At 34.6% G+C, this 20,098-nt stretch overlaps 1 protein-coding gene across 5 annotated transcripts in view; it reads left to right on the top strand.

Annotated features, from left to right (window-relative positions):
* Positions 1-20,098, top strand: part of LOC129235288 (plexin A3-like) — a 199,116-nt gene that overhangs the window by 25,227 nt on the left and 153,791 nt on the right. For all 5 annotated transcript variants that reach the window (XM_054869014.1, XM_054869013.1, XM_054869012.1 and 2 more), the window contains exon 2: positions 7,832-8,014. In XM_054869014.1, the coding sequence (XP_054724989.1) occupies positions 7,832-8,014 (183 nt within the window). The remainder of the gene's footprint in view (positions 1-7,831; positions 8,015-20,098) is intronic.

Here is a 20,098-nt window from a genome sequence, read left to right as displayed (position 1 = left end):
AAATAGTTAATAAGATACAAGCCTTTAAAAGTACAACATTTAGCATTTATGAGAATGCTGTTCAATGTGACCAATTTTCAATCGCATGTAACTATTCAAATAAACTTTAAGCAAAAATATTTTAGATATTTTTATATAGGCATAAAAGGAATCTGCATACCAAATTTCATAAAAATCTGTTGCCATGCGGCCACCACTTTTTTGCGAATTTTGCTCATTTCGTATGGAATGACTCAACTTATAACCAGAGTTTGCATTTGGATATGGTCTTTGTCTTGCGCGGAGTTGAAGAAAATAGGACGCTTTGCTAACGAATAATCGATAGAGGAGGTTGCAGACAGATCTGGGCTAAAGTATACCTTTTTATTGTTAGTTATGTTACAGATTTACTTGATGTCTAAAAATAATGGTGAGTTACAATAGAACGTATAATCCGAAACGTCGAAAATCCGAACGCACCCCCATGAAGCTTAAATGAATTTTCCTTTATGTTCAATAAACAATGAGAGTAATTTTTTGTTAGAAAATGTAACTACATATTATAGCGTTGTGTACTGTATTACATGTTATGTGCATACATATTGTATAACTATTTCATTTGATTAAATGGCATACTATTTTCTTGAAAGATATTTTCTTTGCTATTTTCGAAAATCCGAACTACATACTCGTATGTTCCCAATTAGTTCGGATTTCTGACGTTCTCAACTATTAAATATCATTTTACCGGACAGTCGCAGATATGATTTTTGAATCACAGGCTAAAGGCTTTTAGTTGAAGTAAAAATAAATAAGTAAATAAAAAATTCATATTTAAGTTTTTTTTATGAATTAATGTAATGTATATGTCTTCGTGGATATAGTTTGTTCGAAACTCGTTCTGTACTCACTCCTTCAAATAGTTCTATCTTTAATTTATTTAAAGATTTTTTAAAGAGTTAATTAACTTTTTCCAATATTATTGCTTAAAAGTTTAAAAGTCCTTAATTTTTTACTCAATGAAACAAGCTCGAACAGTATGAAAATTTGATGAAATATTAATGCACTTGAGATGAATCCATACTTTGCGACAGCCTGTCGCAATCATCTTCAACGCGTCGAATAATTTAAAAAGCGTTTCCACCCGCAGACTATTTTGAAAGTTTTCCGTCGGGGTGGGAGATAGTTCTCCCTTAAAAATCACGAATAATTACCTTTTCGAGGCATGCGGGAGGGAGGGAGGAGGAAACGGGGGACAGGAATCTGTTAATCGTGGAATTTGTTCCAAGAGAAAAGGGATCTTCGCAGGAATCGATAATTGAAAAAGAATTCTTTCTTCCAGTTAAAAGCGCTCGAAGAAGAAAAGTGTCTTGCGCAAAATAATGACTAGTTGAACGTTCCAGGAACAGATTTTAAAGCCTTCCAAAGAGGACTGACTCAGATAGGTGTTGCCGAGTTTTCCTTGTTTTCAGTATCGTCTGGAACCAGCCATTAATTGAAGAATTCTTTCTAACTGTTTTGGAATTCTTTAAGTAGAGAAATTACCTTTTTCTTGAATTTGAATGGATTTTTTTTTTTATTGTACCGCGAAATTACTTCGCGATAGTAATTTGTATTTCAAATTGCTTGGGGTTATTTGTTCTGTGTGCGAATATCTTTTCTTTTCTTCTGTACCACAGGTATGATCGGGATCTCAAGTTTCGTCTCTCATTCAAATACCCCATAGAAACAATTTAAATGATTTCTGATTCAAAAGAAGTTTGATACAGTCAACTCTCGATAGCTCGAAGTCCCAAAAGACCGGCTAAAACGTTCGAGTCATCGGTTGTTCGAGTTATGGGAAGTTTTCACAACAGTTTCAAGAGATTTTGGAACCCAATGAAAACTTCGAGATAAAGGAATATTCGAGTTATAAGCTTCGAGCTATCGAGGTTCAACTGTATTCTACTAGTAATAGTAAATAGATTCAACCAGATTTAGCTGTACAGATGTTGTTGTCTTGTGCCAGCTACGCCGGCAATTTCGGGTACTTTGCTTCACTTTTCCAACTGTACCTTAACTCAGAGTTAACAGCACATACGTGCCAAAAGGACCCGTTTGTACGGTATTCAACCATTCATATCTCAACACATTCACACAAAGAAAGTACAAGAATAGGTCATGAGAGAGAAAGTACATCCATTCTCGAATCGGAATTCGAACCCAGGACCTCTCCACTTACTTCTCTACTACTAACAAGGCTAGCGGCAGCTGTACAGATAAGTCGAATCATTAAATGCTGTGACCTAAGATACCAATTGATGGAGACTTAGTTTTGGATAGCAGTACTAACTTTTATCGAGCCTTCATATCCTCTCTCTGGTATAAAAAAAAAACCCGAAAATTTTCGCGAGAACAACAAAACTTGCCCCGGAATCGATTAATCAGTTTCTCTGTTGCCCCGTAATGCTCCATTGGAGAGATGGGGGAAGAGAAAATATGATAATCTGGCAACGTGGTTGTCTGGGCTTCCATATCTGGAGTAACTGTATCCTGAAGAAGAGCGAATCTCCTCCACCGAGGAATGGCTCGCAATACGAATCGTGATCAGATTCCGAACGACTCTCTCGGAACGGGGTTTTGAACGACGCTCACGTCTCTTGTGTTTTTCTTTTCTATCTCTTCCCGATATAGAAATGGATGGATTCCGATCTTATCCTCTTCCGACTCCACCTGACACTACGGCGTGGAAGTTACGTCTTGGGCTCGAAAATGCCAGTGTTTGAAGTCTGAGTAAACATTTATGGAATTCTTTCCTTTTAATTTTTGGGCATTTAAGGGCTTAATTAGCATGATTGAGTGGATACTCAACCAATTTTATGGATATTGATTTTTTTTTTTTTAAAGCGCTATTTTTGATAATTTTTTCAATTGTCAAGCTATCCTAGCTACACCAGACCCCAAAGAGTTCCTTATTTTCCTACTTTTTCCTACTTTTTGAAGCCCACTCCTTTTTTTCCTACTTTTTCCTTTTTTTCCTACTTTTCCCTTTTGTTAGTATAGCACGTCTGTGCATTGATCCTTATATTTCCTATGCCTCACCGATAATTTTCTGCATGTTTTTTTTTTTCAAAAGGAAAAAGGAATTGAGCAGATAGTGAGCATATCATTGACTGAATAGTAATTTCTGGAAGAAACGCAGCGCCGTTAGCGTGTTTAAAAGCTGAATTTTCGGAAGTGCGACTTTTTTGCCGATGCGACACTTACGGTCGACTTTTCTCTTTATTGCGTCGATTTTTGTCCTACTGTTTTAATAAAACAATATTAGAAATAGATACTGACACATTCTGATACAATTATATATTATCTACCCGTTAATTAGAATGAAGTTTTAATTGCAGTAAACGGCGGACTGTTCGAAAAGTGCGGGAAAAGCCATTACAGTAAAATGGAGCTTGTTTCAAACAAAAATACAATGTAAAACCTTAAAAGGAACGTAAGAAAGCAAAAAAGGAAAAACCTATGCAAATTTTATCGACGTTAGTACTGAATAAAAGCAACAGATAACAAAAATTTGCCACAACTAATCACTTAAAAAAAAATTGCGGAAACTAACTTCTTTCATTCATAAATGTGAAAAAAGTCCTTCTAGAAAGGTTCCTTCCAGAGCGTCCCTCCAGAACTTGGAGGCTTTGCTCGCAAGGGGAGCAACATCGGGAGGGACCGGTCGACGGTGGTGCTGCAGAGGGAGGCGGTGGGAAAATAAAATCATAGGAATTCAAAATAGTCAAATGAGAACAATAAACAACGTGATTGCTCTAAAAATCAATACAAACCAAACCAAATTATTTTCTCCATTTATGTATTTATATTATAGAGGTTGTAAAAAAAGTATCTGATCTTATTTTTTATTTTGTGTGAAAACCTGACCGACATGAATCAAACATACTTGCATGAGCCCACTGTAAACCTTTTCGGGCATGCTAAAGACCTGCTTGCCGCTCATGAAAACTAAATAATATGCGAAAACTAGGTTAATAAATATTCAAATGTATCTGTATATTTAGCTTAAAAGTTTAATAGAAAAATACATTTCCATTTTTCTTTACCTAGTTTCTGCATGTTATTAAGGTGTTACAAGATAAATATCTGTTCTCCTTCCAATAAAATTTATCTTAAATTTGACTGCTTCCCCTTGACGTATGTGTGTGTTATCATATCTGTTGTATTTGTATATTATCTTAAATATTATTTGTATATTATGTTATTAAGCTTTTCTTTTCTTCTGGAAATGAAATTTACGTTTAAATTTGGTTCCTCTTGGCGTGTGCAATCATATCTTTTCCTATTTTTCCTACTTTTTAAAGTTATTTTTCCCTACTTTTTTGATTTTTGATTCCTTATTTCCTACTTTTTTCTCTCCGAAAAACCACTTCGGGGTCTGCTACACTTTTTAGGCTTGGCTCGCCACCAGAGAACATTCCTATACGTAGTACGATCCAAAAGTTCAGCGACAAGTTGTATAAAACCTTACTCTGAATAGTTCACATCACCGGAGCACATCCACTTTCAAAATAGTCACATTGAGCGACTATGCACTTATGCCAACGTTCGAATAACACTCCTGGAAACACTCCTGGAAGCCATCCTGGAAGCAATTTTTCGCAACCTCTTGTAAAGCATCCTGCGATGCAGCTTTAATTTAATGTCATATGACGAAAGAAATCAGCGTCCCTGCAATTGTTTTATAGCTGTTGGGAATAGCTAAAAGTCACACTGGTGCTAAGTCCGACGAAACGTGTTGTTATTTGTTTGACATCCAATCGAAGCGTGCATCCCCAACATGGAAGTCACCTTCTTCACCACGATAAAGTTAAAGCTGCATCGCAGGAGGTTGCGAAAAATGGCTTCCAGGAGTACTTTCAAAAGCTATACGAACGTTGGCAGAAATGCATAGTCGCTCAAGACGACTATTTTGAAGGTGGACGTGCTTCGGTGATGTGAACTATTCAGGGTAAGGTTTTATACAAATTATCCTCGAACTTTTGTAGTACATGCATCAATCTTCATGCATCAGAACTTGCAAAATCTATCCTCCAAATTTTTGAAAACATTTAGACCTCATTGCACTTCCATAGACAAGACAACAAAAACATCATTGATTCTGTAATGCCTGCGCTGTTTTTGAATGTAAATGAATTTATACTGATTTATTAGCATTTTCTCGTGAGACTCGCCTTGATACGCGACTCGTTCTAAAGTTATTACGTAAAACAACAAAAGTATACTTATTTTTTGGCCAAAAGTTATATAAAGCAGTGCTAAGGAAAGGGATGTAAGTGGATATTTTCAAGATTTGAGTAGAGCACGTTTCAAGTTGCGGTCCTATAGTTGCAGGCTTTCATTGAATTTTTTTCTAAATCATGCTGTATAGCAGCACGACCAGGGCTACCAGTACTACAGTTGACTCTCTGTTTAACGACGCTCTATTTAACGACTTTCTCTATTTAACGACGGTTTTTTCTGGTAACAGATGGTCCACTAATAGTGTTAAAAGCATTCTATTTAAGAGCACTTTCTACTTAAGGACAATTTTTTGTGGTCCCTTGAAAGTCGTTAAACAGAGAGCCAACTGTATTTCTTGCCCCAAAGCAGAGGAGAGGTTCACCTTCCATTTTTACTGGTTAACTCCAAGTTTTTAATTTTGCCGCTTACATCTCTTTGCTTCTCCCTGCCTCATATGTATTTGACTAGTGCTATAACTTCGAAATGTACATCATTTAAAGCTGTTTTTACTTTTTCTTTTCTTTTTTTTTTTATTTAACTGAAATGTTGTGATTGATACCTATTTCCACTAATGAACATTTCATTTTCCTTTATTTTAAATATCTTCTACTCCGCGCCTCTTTGTCATTGAGTTACAGGTTAACAAATGCGTTCGAATTTCCTTAGTTTGTTTGCTTAATTTTCATAAACTTCTTAAGAAAATGAAGGAAATGTTTTTCTTCGAGAGCTTTTCATTTTCAGAATAATTTATCGATATTTTCTTGGTTTTTTACTTTAACCAATATCAAATTGCTAATGAAGTCTTGCGGTAGTATTGAAATATTGATAATCAATATTGATTGTGGAAAAAAGAAAATGGATTTGCGAAGTGACTTCGTTAGAATTATGATTGCTGCCCAAATGGCTTTTTTTTTTTCTAAATGTTCCTTCGTTGCTTCAGATGTTTCATCAGCATTCTGTTTTTTGTGTTTTCTCTTAATTATCGTTCTTTATAATTAGGACTTGTTTGATAGAAGCGTTTATTTTCTTTTCGGAAATCAAGGTGGTTAAATTTTACTTCCGTAACTTGAAATCTACATCTTATACAGAATGATGGATGGGAGTAATGATCAAAAGATTATTTTGCTTATTATTATTTATTTATTTATTTTTTTGGAGTTAGGAATAGACAAGTGCCGAGTTTGAGTTACGAATAAATTAAAAGAATTAGGGTTTGTTTTGGAACTGGCTAAAGAGCTTTTCTTCTATTTAAGATCAAATCGTGTAAAAAAACATCCGATTTCAGTGTCTGAGTCGGCTGGATGGCGTAGTGGTGAGGTGTTAGTTTCGTACGCCTTTGATCCACTGTTCAAGAGACCAGTCGATAAGTTTACTAGGGGCAGAAAATCGACAGCGCTCAAATCGTATGATTGTGCGGCATGTAAAACATCTCTGGAAATATTCGTTTTTCGGTGAATTAACTCTCGACAAAAGCAATTTCTAATGCAATTTCGCATCGTGAGCACTCTCGACAAGCTTAAATTCCTAGTGCAGTTTCGCATCTTGAAAGCTCAGATTTTCGCCTTTCGGAAGAAAATTGGGCGTTATCTTTGCCATCGACACGCACACCTTAATGGGAACACCAAAAGGCTAAAGCCATCGGCGGCTGGTGCACCAAAAAAGTATGTGGTCAAAAGAAGGGTGAAGGTTAGGAGCGTGGCCCCAGAAGCCTCTTTTTTCCCCTCTTTTGGCCTAAATAACTGGCTTTTAGTATTATGAATTAAATAACTTTTGAAAATGTGGAATATGGCATCGAAAATCGGGACGGATGACCCCCGTCGACTTTCCATTCCATTAAAAAGTTCAATTTTTATGGAATAAGATGAGAAAAGTTTATTTCTCTTAGGGATTTTTAGTTTTATTTTCGTCAAATGAATCAATCTACCCTATAAAACTAATTGTTCAATCGATCATTAATTTTTAACTCTGTGATGGGGTAAGGCCCCTTTACTTTTGAAAGTGAGGAGGCAGTTACGCCCCCCCCCCCCCATTGGAAAGAAAGAAAGTTTAGTGTCTATTGTTTTCAAATTTGCCAAAAAGAAAATTTACCGTGCGTGTGGTTTCAAATTATAATGGGTGTTTTTGTCAAGGGTAAATAGGACTTTGATCTCCAAGTAATTTTCTCCCTCTTCCCCAAAAAGAAAAGTTCCGTCTGCGCTACTGTACTGTGTGATACTTAATTTTCGTGCTGTTTGTTTCATGTGCTTGTTTTAGAAGAGAAATGATTTCACTAAGTTTGTCCCTATTTTTGGCTCATAGAATTGTTGAGAAATCAATTTCAAAAGTAAAATTACAAAAAAATCCGATTCCACCATCGAATGTCGATGGTCGAAAACTAGCGAAGATAGTTTGCATTTTCTTGTGGTTATTCGTTTTAGTTTTTCCTTTTGTGTGTTAGTGTGTGTTGTCGAATCTTGTTTAATTGGAATGGGTAGACATTTTTCACTTTATAAACAACCTCGCGAACTACTCTCTTGCAAAATAAGAAACAAAAAGTTGATCATCAACGTACCTCATCGATCTTGCTGATATATTATTCCTCTTACAGCAACTTCAAATCAACGACGAATTCTGCGGCATGGACGTGAATACACCTTTAGGAGGCAGCATGCCTGTGGAGGCTTCTCCTGTCCTGCGGTTCTCTGGTATCCTGTTGACAGCAGTGGCTGCTACCTCCACGCACGATTACACAGTTACTTTCCTTGGAACTTCCACTGGACATCTCAAAAAGGTAAGAGATCTTACGTCTTGCCAGTTACTTTAGTTTTCACTTTTTATTGTCATATTTACAATAATCCACAGATAGATTTACAATTCACTTTCGCAGAACAAACGCGTGACAAAGTTGATCTTATGTTTTTCATGTAGTGGAACTTGATAAAATGAGCTGTATACTTAATAATAAATGTAAAAAATACTGATTTTTGAAGCCTTTTTAAACGATTTTTAAGAAGGACGAAATTAAACCAATATCACGTTTCGTAAGAAAATTAGAGAAATAAAATTAAAGTTATGCTATATATTGAATCTAGGAAGAATTTTTAGAATGGCAAGTACCTTAAAAATACTCATTTCGCTTATGTTCATTCAATGAATTAAAGTTAAATAAATAAAAGTTGGATAATATTTAGAAGAAAGTGATAGTTTAAATTAATAGTTATTTTTTCCATCGCAACTTACTATCTAATGCATTGTGACTTAAAACAAATTCAAATTTGCAAAATGTTTTATAGAGGCATAAAATACTTTTCATGCTTCTCTTGAGGTTTTTGTGGTTTGGGTTATTATACCTAGCTTTGAAACCATGTGATTCGCTCTTCTTTTTTTAGTCAAAAGGTTAAATACTGCCATCCAACAGTGATTTTGAATTCTACGAAGAGATTTAGCCCCAATATTCTTTCACTCGAAACAGTTAATGTATTTAACTTTGAAACACAAACACATATCCAAGTAAATAATCGCTAAATTTCTTTGTTTTTCTGTTTGTGGGAAAAAAAAAATTCATTGTGAAACTTGTTGCAATTAGCGTCGTTTTTCAATATACTGATATTTAATTAGCTCCTACTGCATACATCTTCTGTTTTAATTCGCTTATTTACGCTTTTGTTTAAAATTCGCTACCCAAATCGACAATTTATTTTTTTTTATCCATCTGCATTTAAAGCATGTGCGCAGTTTTGAGAAAATTCTTGTTACAATCCGAACATTGAGTTCTTGTTCGAAATTCCTGTATTGTTCTTAAAATAAGTGGCATCTCTGGAGGCTGGTTCCGTTCTTCGATCAATTGTTTGCCTGCTATTGTTTCCGAACACTTTTAACAAAAGCCGCTACTGAAAAAGAGAAGAAAGGAGAGGAAAACAAGAAAAAAAAGAAGAAAAAACTCATCAAGTGTGCAGTTAGAACAATTAAATCTAGAAGTCGTGACTATTTGCGCGCTTTTTGGTAACTTCATTTGTTTTTGGCGGTACGCTGTTTCAGCGGATTCTTGAAGAGCCGCTCGAGGTGTAGTTTCTGGAATCCTTGTAGTTGCGTGGATTATTTTTCGGGCTTCTATTGTTTCTGAAGTGCTTTGGAAGGTGTGATTATAAAAGTTCAAATTATTCTCTACTCGAATTGGTTGTGGGTTTCCTCGTTAAATCATTGTGCATTGTTAAAGTGAGATGGCTAGGGTATAATTTTGTCGCTACTGCTTATTATAAGTTGTAAAAGAAACAAATAACCAAGTGGGAACATACTCGATTGTAATAATGCGTAATGAAATTAAAACTAATTTAACAATCGATTATTTCATTCTGGTGATAGAAACCCGCCAATCATGATTGAATTTGTTTTGTTGTGAAAATTCATACAGTTAGTATATTTAGTTTAAAAGCTTTACGCTTTCTGACTTTACACCATATTTTCACTTCAGCTTTTAGAAGCTTACACAAAATTCGAATAAAAGGAATAAAGTATTGGCTGCACACCTGTACAGATACCCCATTCATGTGTACAGCGTGAAGTATAAAGAGAATAATATTAGATTTAATTATCTTCAAAAAATCTCTTTAAAGCAGTTGGTAGAAACTACAAATACATAAGCTAAATTTTGCACTACATTTTACCTATGGAGTTATTTACTTTTCCGCACGATGTAGTCATATTTCATGAGTCCTGGGTTGTAAATGACTGCATATCATAAATTTGATTGAATGTTTTTTTTTTTTCTTCAATCAGAAATTCTTTATTTATAGATTTAGGTACTTTTAACTACTACTGTTTGGGTATTGATCGACCGAGTTCATGCCGAGTATTCGATGCGGCACAAATCTTGAGTATATATGAGGCAGTGAGAAGCAAAGGGATGTAAGTGGACATTTTCAAGTTTTGAGTAAAACGACTATAAAAATTACGGTAGCCTTGAAAAAATTTAATGAAAGCCTAGGTAGGCTTTCAATGAATTTTTTTTCTAAATCATGCTGTACAGTGAAGAAGAGGATTTTCCCCACTTTTTAATCACACCTTCCATAAATCAACTTTTGGAGAGATGGAGAGAATTGCAGAGACCATGTCCACAACACACACAAACTAATTTATTTTTCTACTCATTGACACAATATACATGATGGGAAGCCAATTAGCCCCTTTTCCCGAATAGCGGTCAAAAGATATGCCATAAAGTTATCCCGCTATTCGGTCAGGAGGTTTTTTCCAGTCATGCCTTCACGACTGTCTATAGCCATATGAACTCGGGCGCTCTCATGCATCTGCGCAGTAGGCAATCGCGGAAAGCCCCATTACGCAATTATGGAGATCCCAGTTGTTAATCTTGGGATCCCTGTCAAGTGTTACACAATGTAACCGCGTGGAGCATATAATTTCTTACATACAGCAGCACCTACCAAGTCCACTAGTACCATCTCTTGCCCCAAGACAGAGGAGAGGTTCACCTACCATGTTTACTGGTTATCTCCAAATTTTTAATTTTGCCACTTGCATCCCTTTGCTTCTCACTACCTCATATATAATGCTTGAAAATTTGAACTTGAGGTTTACAAATGCAAACGTATGAGTGCTCAAGTCAAAAAAAAAAGTAAACGCATCTAACGCGTGGCGTCCCATAGTGGGTGCCGCGGCATCCTAGGGTGTCGCAAGGAGACGCAAAAGAGTGCCGCGAAGTGTCGATGGTATCTATATATTTCGCCGTAAAAGAACAAAATTGGAAAATATAGACTTTCACCGATGATTCACCGAAAATATTCGTTCTTTCGCCGATGCCTTTGGTATGGGAGTGTTGATATTCACCGGCTATTGTCGACATTGAAAAGATTTTGGACTTTCACAGTAACATATGTACATAATATAGATGAACTAGGGTGCCACGAATAGGATGAAAAATTTGGGAACCTTGATCTGACGGATTTCTACATCTTTTGTTTGAAGTTCCGACTTCTGCCACGTTGCAAACACGCTGTTAAAAAAGTTTTACTGGTGCATTTTAATAGTTGGAATTTAACTAGTTGTCTCTGTCCGTTGTAATTATGGTACTTGAGAAACATTTTTGATTGTATTTGAAAATTTTAAAAAAGATAATTTACCTTCCCATTTTGCATTTTCAATTTTAAATGAAGAGACAAAAATAGTTTGCATTTTGAAATCTTTTCTCTCTCTCTCTCTTTGTTGTACACAACAAAAAATTATTTTTCTTGATCCTTTGTCATCCAATTTTTTTTTTACCTTTGTTCTTTCTTGATTCATTTAGCAAGTTGTTTTTCAATGATAATGTTTTATTAATTTTGACTTTTTTTTTAAAGAAGATACTGTTTGTTCTCTTCATAATTCAGTGTCTAATTAGAAGATGCATCTGCAATAAATTTTAATATATTACTTTTGCAAATTTCAAGAAATTTTTTTAGTCTTAAAAGTTTCGTGCTAAAACGTGATTTATCATGCATCAGACCACTCTGTCATTACATTTCCAAAGCAAAATGAAATGTTTCTTTTTTCGGAAGGCTCCAGACATCTGTAAAGACATTCATTTTATTAAAAGAAGGATATTTAACATTCTTCTTTTCAATCAATAAAGATATGGGGATTTTTTTCCTCTTGTCTCTGTTTTCATTTTTTTGCAGATGGGTCATCCACTTTCGTTTTTGAATAATGATTTCGGAGAGGTTTAAGAATAGTAACGAAAAGATGAGATGTCGTTACTGCTCTTTTATAGAGCTTTTTCTTTTCTTTTTTTGGTGATTTTATTCTTGCTGGTCTATTATTCTTGAATATTTTTGATATCGTCTACAGATATTTTGTAAGTTTACTGAAAGAAAGTTAATTAATCAACTGATGCTCCGAAAACCCTTTTCGAAAAATTGTTTCTACGAACAAACCGGGTTAGTTCGAGAAATAAAATATCCGACGCATAAATATTAATGAATTAAACAAAACTGAACTCGCCTAACGTGATTATATCGTTGCTTAACATATATTTATGCATCAGTAATTATTGTTCAATTTTATATTTTAGTTTCGTCGTAATAAAATTTTCGGAACTGAATCCCTTTTAATAGCGCGTCAGTAAAAAAATGAGATATTCAAAAAGAGTTTGCATGAGCCCTTGAATTAAATGGTGAGAAATGCTCATTACTTCAAGTTCGGTGTAGGCAGTATTCAATCGCAATTGGCTGTTTTTACTTTAGAAAGTTGTTAAAAAATCAAAAACAAAACTTTTTAACCGCAAGTTAAAATAGTATTGTCGCCTTTTAATGAGAAAGCAGGGCATCATGCAGCTAAGGAAAATATTAAAACTTTTTTTTTTTTTTAATGTGATTGATGAACAAATAGCCGAATCATAAGTTGTCTAAGCATTGAGTAGTTACTGTTTTTCGATGCAATAATTCTTGTGATAAAATTTAATAATACATAATATTTCTAACATGTAACAATATGACTTCTCATCGTTAACTGAGCATTTGATGGTTTTTTTTCATCATTATTATTATTTTTTTTCCCCGTGAACGTTATTGCACCAGACTGTAGTTGTTGTGAACCAAAAGCAGACTATATATATCATCTAGACATCTAGACATCCTATATATCTACATCAGACTATATTAGTACCAGGGTTGGCAAGGTTTTGGACACTACGGTAAAAACCAGGGTAAAAACCCTGGTTTTTACCGTCCTGTCCAAAACCCTTGTGTCCAAAACTGTATTTTAAGGAAAATTGCATTCCGTGAGAAAGCATCAAAAACAGAATAAAATGAATCTAAAAATGAATGAAGTAATTTTTTATATTGAACATTTATCCAATGGAGAACATTCAACTTATTTATGCAGCTGATTCGACTCTAGAGTCATTGAAGTTAAATTCTTGATCAAAATTTCAATTTCTTCGCATTAGTGGTTTTTTTTTTTTTTTTGATAATAACAACCAAATTTTCCTATGTTTATGAATGTGTGCAAATTAAAGCAGGGTTGCCAAGTTTTTTATCATTCTGTCCAAAGCCCTTGCGTCCAAAAGTGTCCTAAACTACTTCTTGAGAAACTATATTTTGTGAGAAAATATCAAAAACAGAACAAAATGTGTCAAAATTATTTTTTTTTGACTATTTAATATATTTATATAATGTGAACATTCAAGTATAAATATATATTTAGTTCATTTATGCAGCTGATTTTAATCTAATTATGTAGAAATCAAATTCTTCATTAAAAATTTCAATTTGTATGCAGGAGTTTTTTTTCCCTCCATAATCCAAATTTTTCGACATTTATGCATGTGTACAAACGAAAGTGTTCAAAATACAGTGCAATAATTGACTTAAATGCAATAAGTTACAATTTTTTGTTGTTTCAGAATGTATTAAAAAATATGAACTAAAAAGAAGAGTAACACAAGTTTTACAATATAAGTGTTTAATCATCAATTTCTTGTTTTTAATCTATGATTTAAAAAGTAATTTTCGTTAAAACATGATGTAAAACTTATTTGCAAAAATCATTTAAAAAATTAAGCTTTTTTTTCACCTAAATATTGCACATTTAATAATATTCCTTTCAATTATAAATGGTACTGAAATTAGTAGTCTTGGTAGTGTTGTGAATTTCCTGTTATAACTCTACCAACTGTTACATAAGGAAGTTTTTATGTAGTAGTTATTGCCAATTTTTTTTAAGTAAAATATTTTTTAAAATAACATTTTAGAAAAAAATAATATAAAAAACTCATTAATTAAACCTCGGTTATGTCTATATTTGTGAATTACGAATGTTGCAATCAATACGACTTGATTAGATTACACCCCTTTAACTTTATCTCAGTTTTGGGCAGTTTCGGACACTTTTGGACAGTTTTAGACAGTTTTGGACGGTAAAAACCACCTGTCCTGTCCTAAACCAGTTTTGGACAGTCCAAAACCCAACCCTGAATAATACCAATAATTACTGGATATTCTTTCGACTCTAACACCACGACCGACCTTCTTGTGCACCTGTATTTGTCTAAACAGGTCGATTACGAATTGTTCACATGAATCGCTGAGGGATCTACAGCTTAAAGTGGCTTCCGAAACACTAGCACATGGACCAAAAAAATGCTATACCTTCCAACTAGGGATTGCAATTCCTGGCCAAAAATTCAATACCGGTTTTCGGTATTTAAAACGTGATACCGGAATACCGGTATTGATACCAGTATTTGAAATTTATCAAAAAATGCTTGAAAACATATTGTTTCGTTGCCACATTTCATAATTTTGTACAAAAATTTTATTACTTCCGAAAACTCATTGTGAACAAACACAAAATGGAGGAACAAATGTCATAATAAAAAATCAATAATAGCAAAAAACATAGCTCATCCAGTGAATTGTCTCTAAGAGTGGAGCTTATTTTAGTGCTCAAGTTTCCTGCAGTTGAAAATACTTTCTTAACAGTACCACCGACCTGCGTGAATTAATAACCTCCTCTAATTATCTAGAAGTCCTTCATCTTCAAATAATTCGGTCTGTTGCATGTCATTTTTGGATAAACCCTTTTGTGTGTGTGTGTGTGTGTGTTACACTTTTTTTAATTTAAAGCTAGTTGTAATTTCTTTCCAAGAAACAATATTTTTCCAATATTAATATCGTTTTCTCTTGAGCAAGAGAGGTTTGTGTTAGCTTTTTATTAGCCCTTTAATTTGAAATTTGCGATAAACTTGACTAAATTTGATCTTGTTGGTTTCTTTTATTCGTTTTCGCTTTCTTTTCAAAATTCTTTACAATTATAATTTTGAAAATATCTGAAAATATCTTTCAATTCATGAAACATATTTATGCTTTTCCTCTATGCAAATTTTTAAGGCATTATATAATTTCTAAATAGTACCTGCCAAGTATGAAGCCAAATAGCGAGGCCGCAAGACAAACCAATACCGGTGCCAACAAATTACCATTTGTAATACTAACAAGAAAAAGTTAATGTTGAAATTTAGTACAGTTGAGATAAATATTTAAGAAAAAGATCATGAAGTATTCCCGCAGTTGATGGTTTGAATAAATTGCTCATCGGACTAATGCATTTAAAATTACACTCGAAATTAACTTTCACAAAAAAGAAAATGGGCGATCAGGGAAACAGAGAAAATAAAAATATGGTGCACAAAATACTTTTTGATATTCTGTTAGTTCGTCCTATATTGCCGTCGCCTCCGTGTATCTCTTTTGAAAACAACTTGCCCTCTCTACGGGTTATAGTTCGTTAAAATGTAATTCCGAAAAATCGTAACCAACAGAAAACAGTAATTCCGAAAACCCGTAATCAACCGAAAACAGTAATTTCGAAAAACCGCTAACAACAGAAAACAGTAATCCCCCAAAACTATAACCAACAGAAAACAGTAATTTCGAAAAACCGTAATCAACAGAAAACAGTTATTCTGGAAAACCGTTATAAACAGAAAAGTCATTCCGAAAAAACCGTAACCATCAGAAAACAGTAATTCCGAAAAATCGTAACCAACAGAAAACAATAATCCCGAAAAACCGTAACCAAGGGAAAACAGAAGTAGGCGATAAATCGCAGAGAAGCATGTATTGATTCATGATGCTCCGAACAGAATTAGAAATACTTTTCGACAGTAATACGTCCCTCGAAAAGGTAGTTTATTATTCTTTCCTTCGCAAAAGCGGTTGTGAACGTTTTATTCCTTTCAAAAATAATTGCTGATGTGACCCTCTGGAGTTGCATATTGATTCCCTCTGAAATATTTCTTCCTTGTTAGATAACATCTTCTCACTAGCGCCCAATTCTTAATTGCAAGACTAAGGAATAAAGAAGAAAGCTCCATTTCTCTTTCAATGCGAAATCGAATCAGCTTTTGCTGAGAAGTGCAATTCCGCCTCATTTCATCACTAACAGCGCTCGATTTTTCTAAATGGGGTAATATGTACCAAAAAGATGAAAAAAAGAGACCTCCGCTGAGAGAAAAATAGCGTCATTTTGACTTTCATTTTGATCAACTGCTTTTGCATCTTTTTGGTGTGCGATTTCTCTCAAAACTCGAACATTTGCTTAGTTCTATGTATCGATGGTGAACGTACCAACCTTCAATGTCAATTTTTGTATTATTATTATTTTTTTTTTTTTGTTAAACGTGATGTTATTAGACTCTTCCATCAATTTTCCAACTTCTTTTATTTTTTCTTACGTGTACACACACACACACACACACACACACACAAAAGAGAGAGAGAGAGCAGTTTCAGATAATGAATTGTGGTAGGATCGTACTACTGATAACTATAAAAAAACATCGAGCATTTATTTGAATTTTGACGTCTTAAATTCAAATTATGTTTTTCGCAATTATGAATTGCGATAGGACCCTACTCGTTTGGTTTCTTGTTTCTACAGATGGAATAAAATCGAAATGGACAAGAAATTTGCATGGCTGGTAATTTTCTGCAATAGGTAATACGAGGCATATCCATAAAAAAAAACATGTGGATTAGGATGCGGTGATAAAGATAAAGGTTTTATGGCCGGTATCTACCATTACACTTATCATTATGATTATTTACAGCATATAACTTATGCATTTTTATTTCTTATCAATTTTAAATGATGGGAATTAGTAATCTGGGAAATTTCGTATTTAGACGAAGACTTCTTGAAAAAGACGCAATTTTACAAAAAAGTAAAATCTGCTAAAGTTAAGAAAAAAATACCTGAAAAAGAAAAAACCGCGACATTTTGATGACGACGAAAATTTCGCTATCTCAATAAATATTAAAAAACAACCGTCGTCATGGTAATTTGAAAAATCAGAGCCGGAGGATAATAAACAGTTTGTAATTGCTCAAAAAAAAAAAAAAAAATCGCCATTTTTTTTACATTGGTTGAGGATGGGTACTAACCCATCGATCTGCATTTTCTCTACCCCCTCTGAAAATGTCTGTGGATGTTTTAACCTCATTCTTTTTTGAGCTACGTGATGTGCTTAATATGTCGCCCACTCCGTGCAAAAGATCATATAAAGGTTGTAAAAACATTACTTCCGATTAGGTCTGGCTGTATGGGGACCGGGTAAATCCATGTAAATATTTACCCCCGAATCTCCCCTCCTTTTAGTGTCGTTCGATAGCCGTAACAGCCTACCCCAATTAGATGGAAACCCACAAGAGCAAATAGAACGTTCTCCTCTTTTAGCGAAACAAAGCCTTTTATGTTGCCAACAGAAACAAAAGCTCGCTCTTCTAAGCCCAGCGAAAGCGAAACAGCTTCTGCGACTTCAGACGATAATAATTTCAAATTTACTTGGAAATTAATAGGGGAATCCACTAACAATGGCGTTTTGATTAGCCTGCTTATGTTAGGAGGAGGTGTAATTCGTATTATTGTATTCGGAAGCAAAACTACTCTCTGGTAATTTTTAATTGTTTCCATTTTCCGTGCAACCGAAAGAGATAGGAGGTGTGAATGACTCGTTTATTTTGTAGCATCGGTTAAAAGAAAGAATGTATTGTTTGTTCGTTTCAAACGCTGCTTACTTCAACTTGTAACTGAATTTAACAAATATTTGGCGATCTCAGGGAAACAGTTGTGTAATGAATGGCGCCGCGAATCTTTTACTCCTAGCTCGTCATAATGCATATTTTTGGAAATGAAATTAATACAATGAAAGTCAATTTCTAAGCTGTTGAAATTCATCTTTTGTGAAGTATGTGCTTCAAATTGTAAAAATGTTGGAAATTTATATTAAAACTCTCTTTGTGGATGAGTGTTGCATTTCCTTCTCCGCTCCGGAAAAGAAAGTAGCTAAAATTTCTCTCTTCAGTCAAAGCATTAAGAGGCTCAATGGTGAAGAAATAAATGTTATCTGAAGGAATTATGTGTAAATTCGTAAAGCATTGCGCTCGTCTATGTTTTTAAAATTTTGTAAACTAATTTTAAAATTAAGTTTCTAGATGAGTAAAAATGTCGTTTTCATTTATGAAATTTGCTCTGTAGCTTGTATTAATGAATGAATGCTCCACACAAAACATTAAAGAGCGCGTTTCAATATACGAAAGGAGCTTTCTGGATTTTTAAAGTGTTAATTTAAAATCGCTTTTTATATGTTTTTCTGAAATTGCCATTTAATGTGCGACTCCTAATGTTTGAAATATTCTTGTCACTCATTCGTTTTAGAAAAGCGTACTCCTCTTTTGTTCGTTTTAGGGTTTGGTGTTTTTCCTGTCTAATCTTTCCTCTGTGATCATGTTTTTAACTGCATCTGTCATAACACTGAGAAATCTATTTTCTACGTTGTGGATTTTTTCTTTCTCTGTGCGTCTGTAGGAGAAGTTCTAGAGATTGGTTTCGTTTGTGTCATCATTGATTTTTTTGCTGTGAACAACTGTACTTCATGTTGAATAACGCAGTTTTTTTTTAATTTTATTTTTTTAGTACAGTATAAATCCTCTTCTTTTAGTAAGAAACATTGACATATATTTAAAGAATGGTTTAAAACATTTTTAGAGGTGTTTGCAAGTGTCTAAAATAATTGTTCATGTTTATCAAACCGTCGTATACATACCCTTTTTCACAACGCGAAATTTCGACTTACACGAGGGGTCTTGAAATGCATCCTTCGCGGAAGTCGAGACTGGACTGTACTCTATTGACCCATCATTCTGTTTCTGCTCCTACTCTGCTGTGGTTGAAATCATTGTGCTCTTTGCGGCTGAGCGGAAAAATCTTTTAGGGAGTCTTGCTCTTACTTATAATTACCGCAAGAGTTTCTTTGTTTCGTCTGCAACCTAATCACGACACTTCCTCATTTGGCTCCTTATTAATTAATTGTCGTTCCATCTGGAGAAAGCCACCCGCCCGTAAAACAGCGTCCCGATCCATCAGGAAGATCTCGGACAAGAAACAACAAACCATTTCGGCCAGCTATTATCCGGGGCGAGCGTTAATCGCGTTACGCCCTTATCTCTAAGTGCTGCGCCACTAAAAGCGGGCTCGGAATTTAATTAAAGACTATTTCGAGTGTCTCTGTCCCGCCTAATGGGACCGGGGATAAAAATTGTCGCCCCGTGCCGCACGACTTTTTCCACTCCACTCTACCTCAATTTGCTTCTTCCGCTGCTGCAATCCTTTCCCGTTTTATAACATTAGATTCGAAAAGAAAATCTCGGCTCATTCTTTGCGTGTGAGAAAAGCTGAAATTCAAATTTGTTTCTCCGTTAGTGCCGGCATTAAAGAGATCCTCATAAAATACTAGTGCAATGAACCTTAAGCGATTCCTGCAGTTCGCTTAGCCGTGTGCTGGGGGGGGGGGGGGCGGATATTTTTTAGTTCTTGAGTTCGAACGAAGTTAACACGGAAGGAAGTGTTCTGTGCCACAGTGGTGCCCAAAGACATTTTTAAAATGTGATTTTTCTATTGGATTGGATCTTAATAAAAGTAGCTTGCCGTTGACACTTGAACTTTTACTTGTTTCTTCAGTAGAAGAAATTAGTATTCTCTTAACTCTTTGGGGCACCAGATTGCAGAAACTAAACTATACCCATGTTGCTAAGAAATTTTACAGTGAAATTCTGTTACTATGAATATCAATACAGCAAAATATCCGTTTTAAGGAAATCAATTTTCAATCCTGAGTAAATTTCCGTTGCATTGCTTAAATTCCATTACAACGAAAGTCCCGTTACAATGAACAATCGTTCAGTTAGACTGTTAGAGCCATCAGCATGTGTAAAAATCAACTGCAAACTGTTGTGTTTTACAGGCGATTCTAAATGCTGTGGGAAAAAAGCGAAAGAACGAAAGTGTTTTTGAACTGCCTATAATAAAATCGTGCGTTAAAAAG

This window comes from Uloborus diversus, chromosome 2 (genome assembly GCF_026930045.1).
Source record: "Uloborus diversus isolate 005 chromosome 2, Udiv.v.3.1, whole genome shotgun sequence".
NCBI classification, from domain to species: Eukaryota; Metazoa; Arthropoda; class Arachnida; order Araneae; family Uloboridae; genus Uloborus; species Uloborus diversus.
Note: the sequence above shows the minus strand (reverse complement) of the source record. Positions and strands in the feature narration are given on the sequence as shown.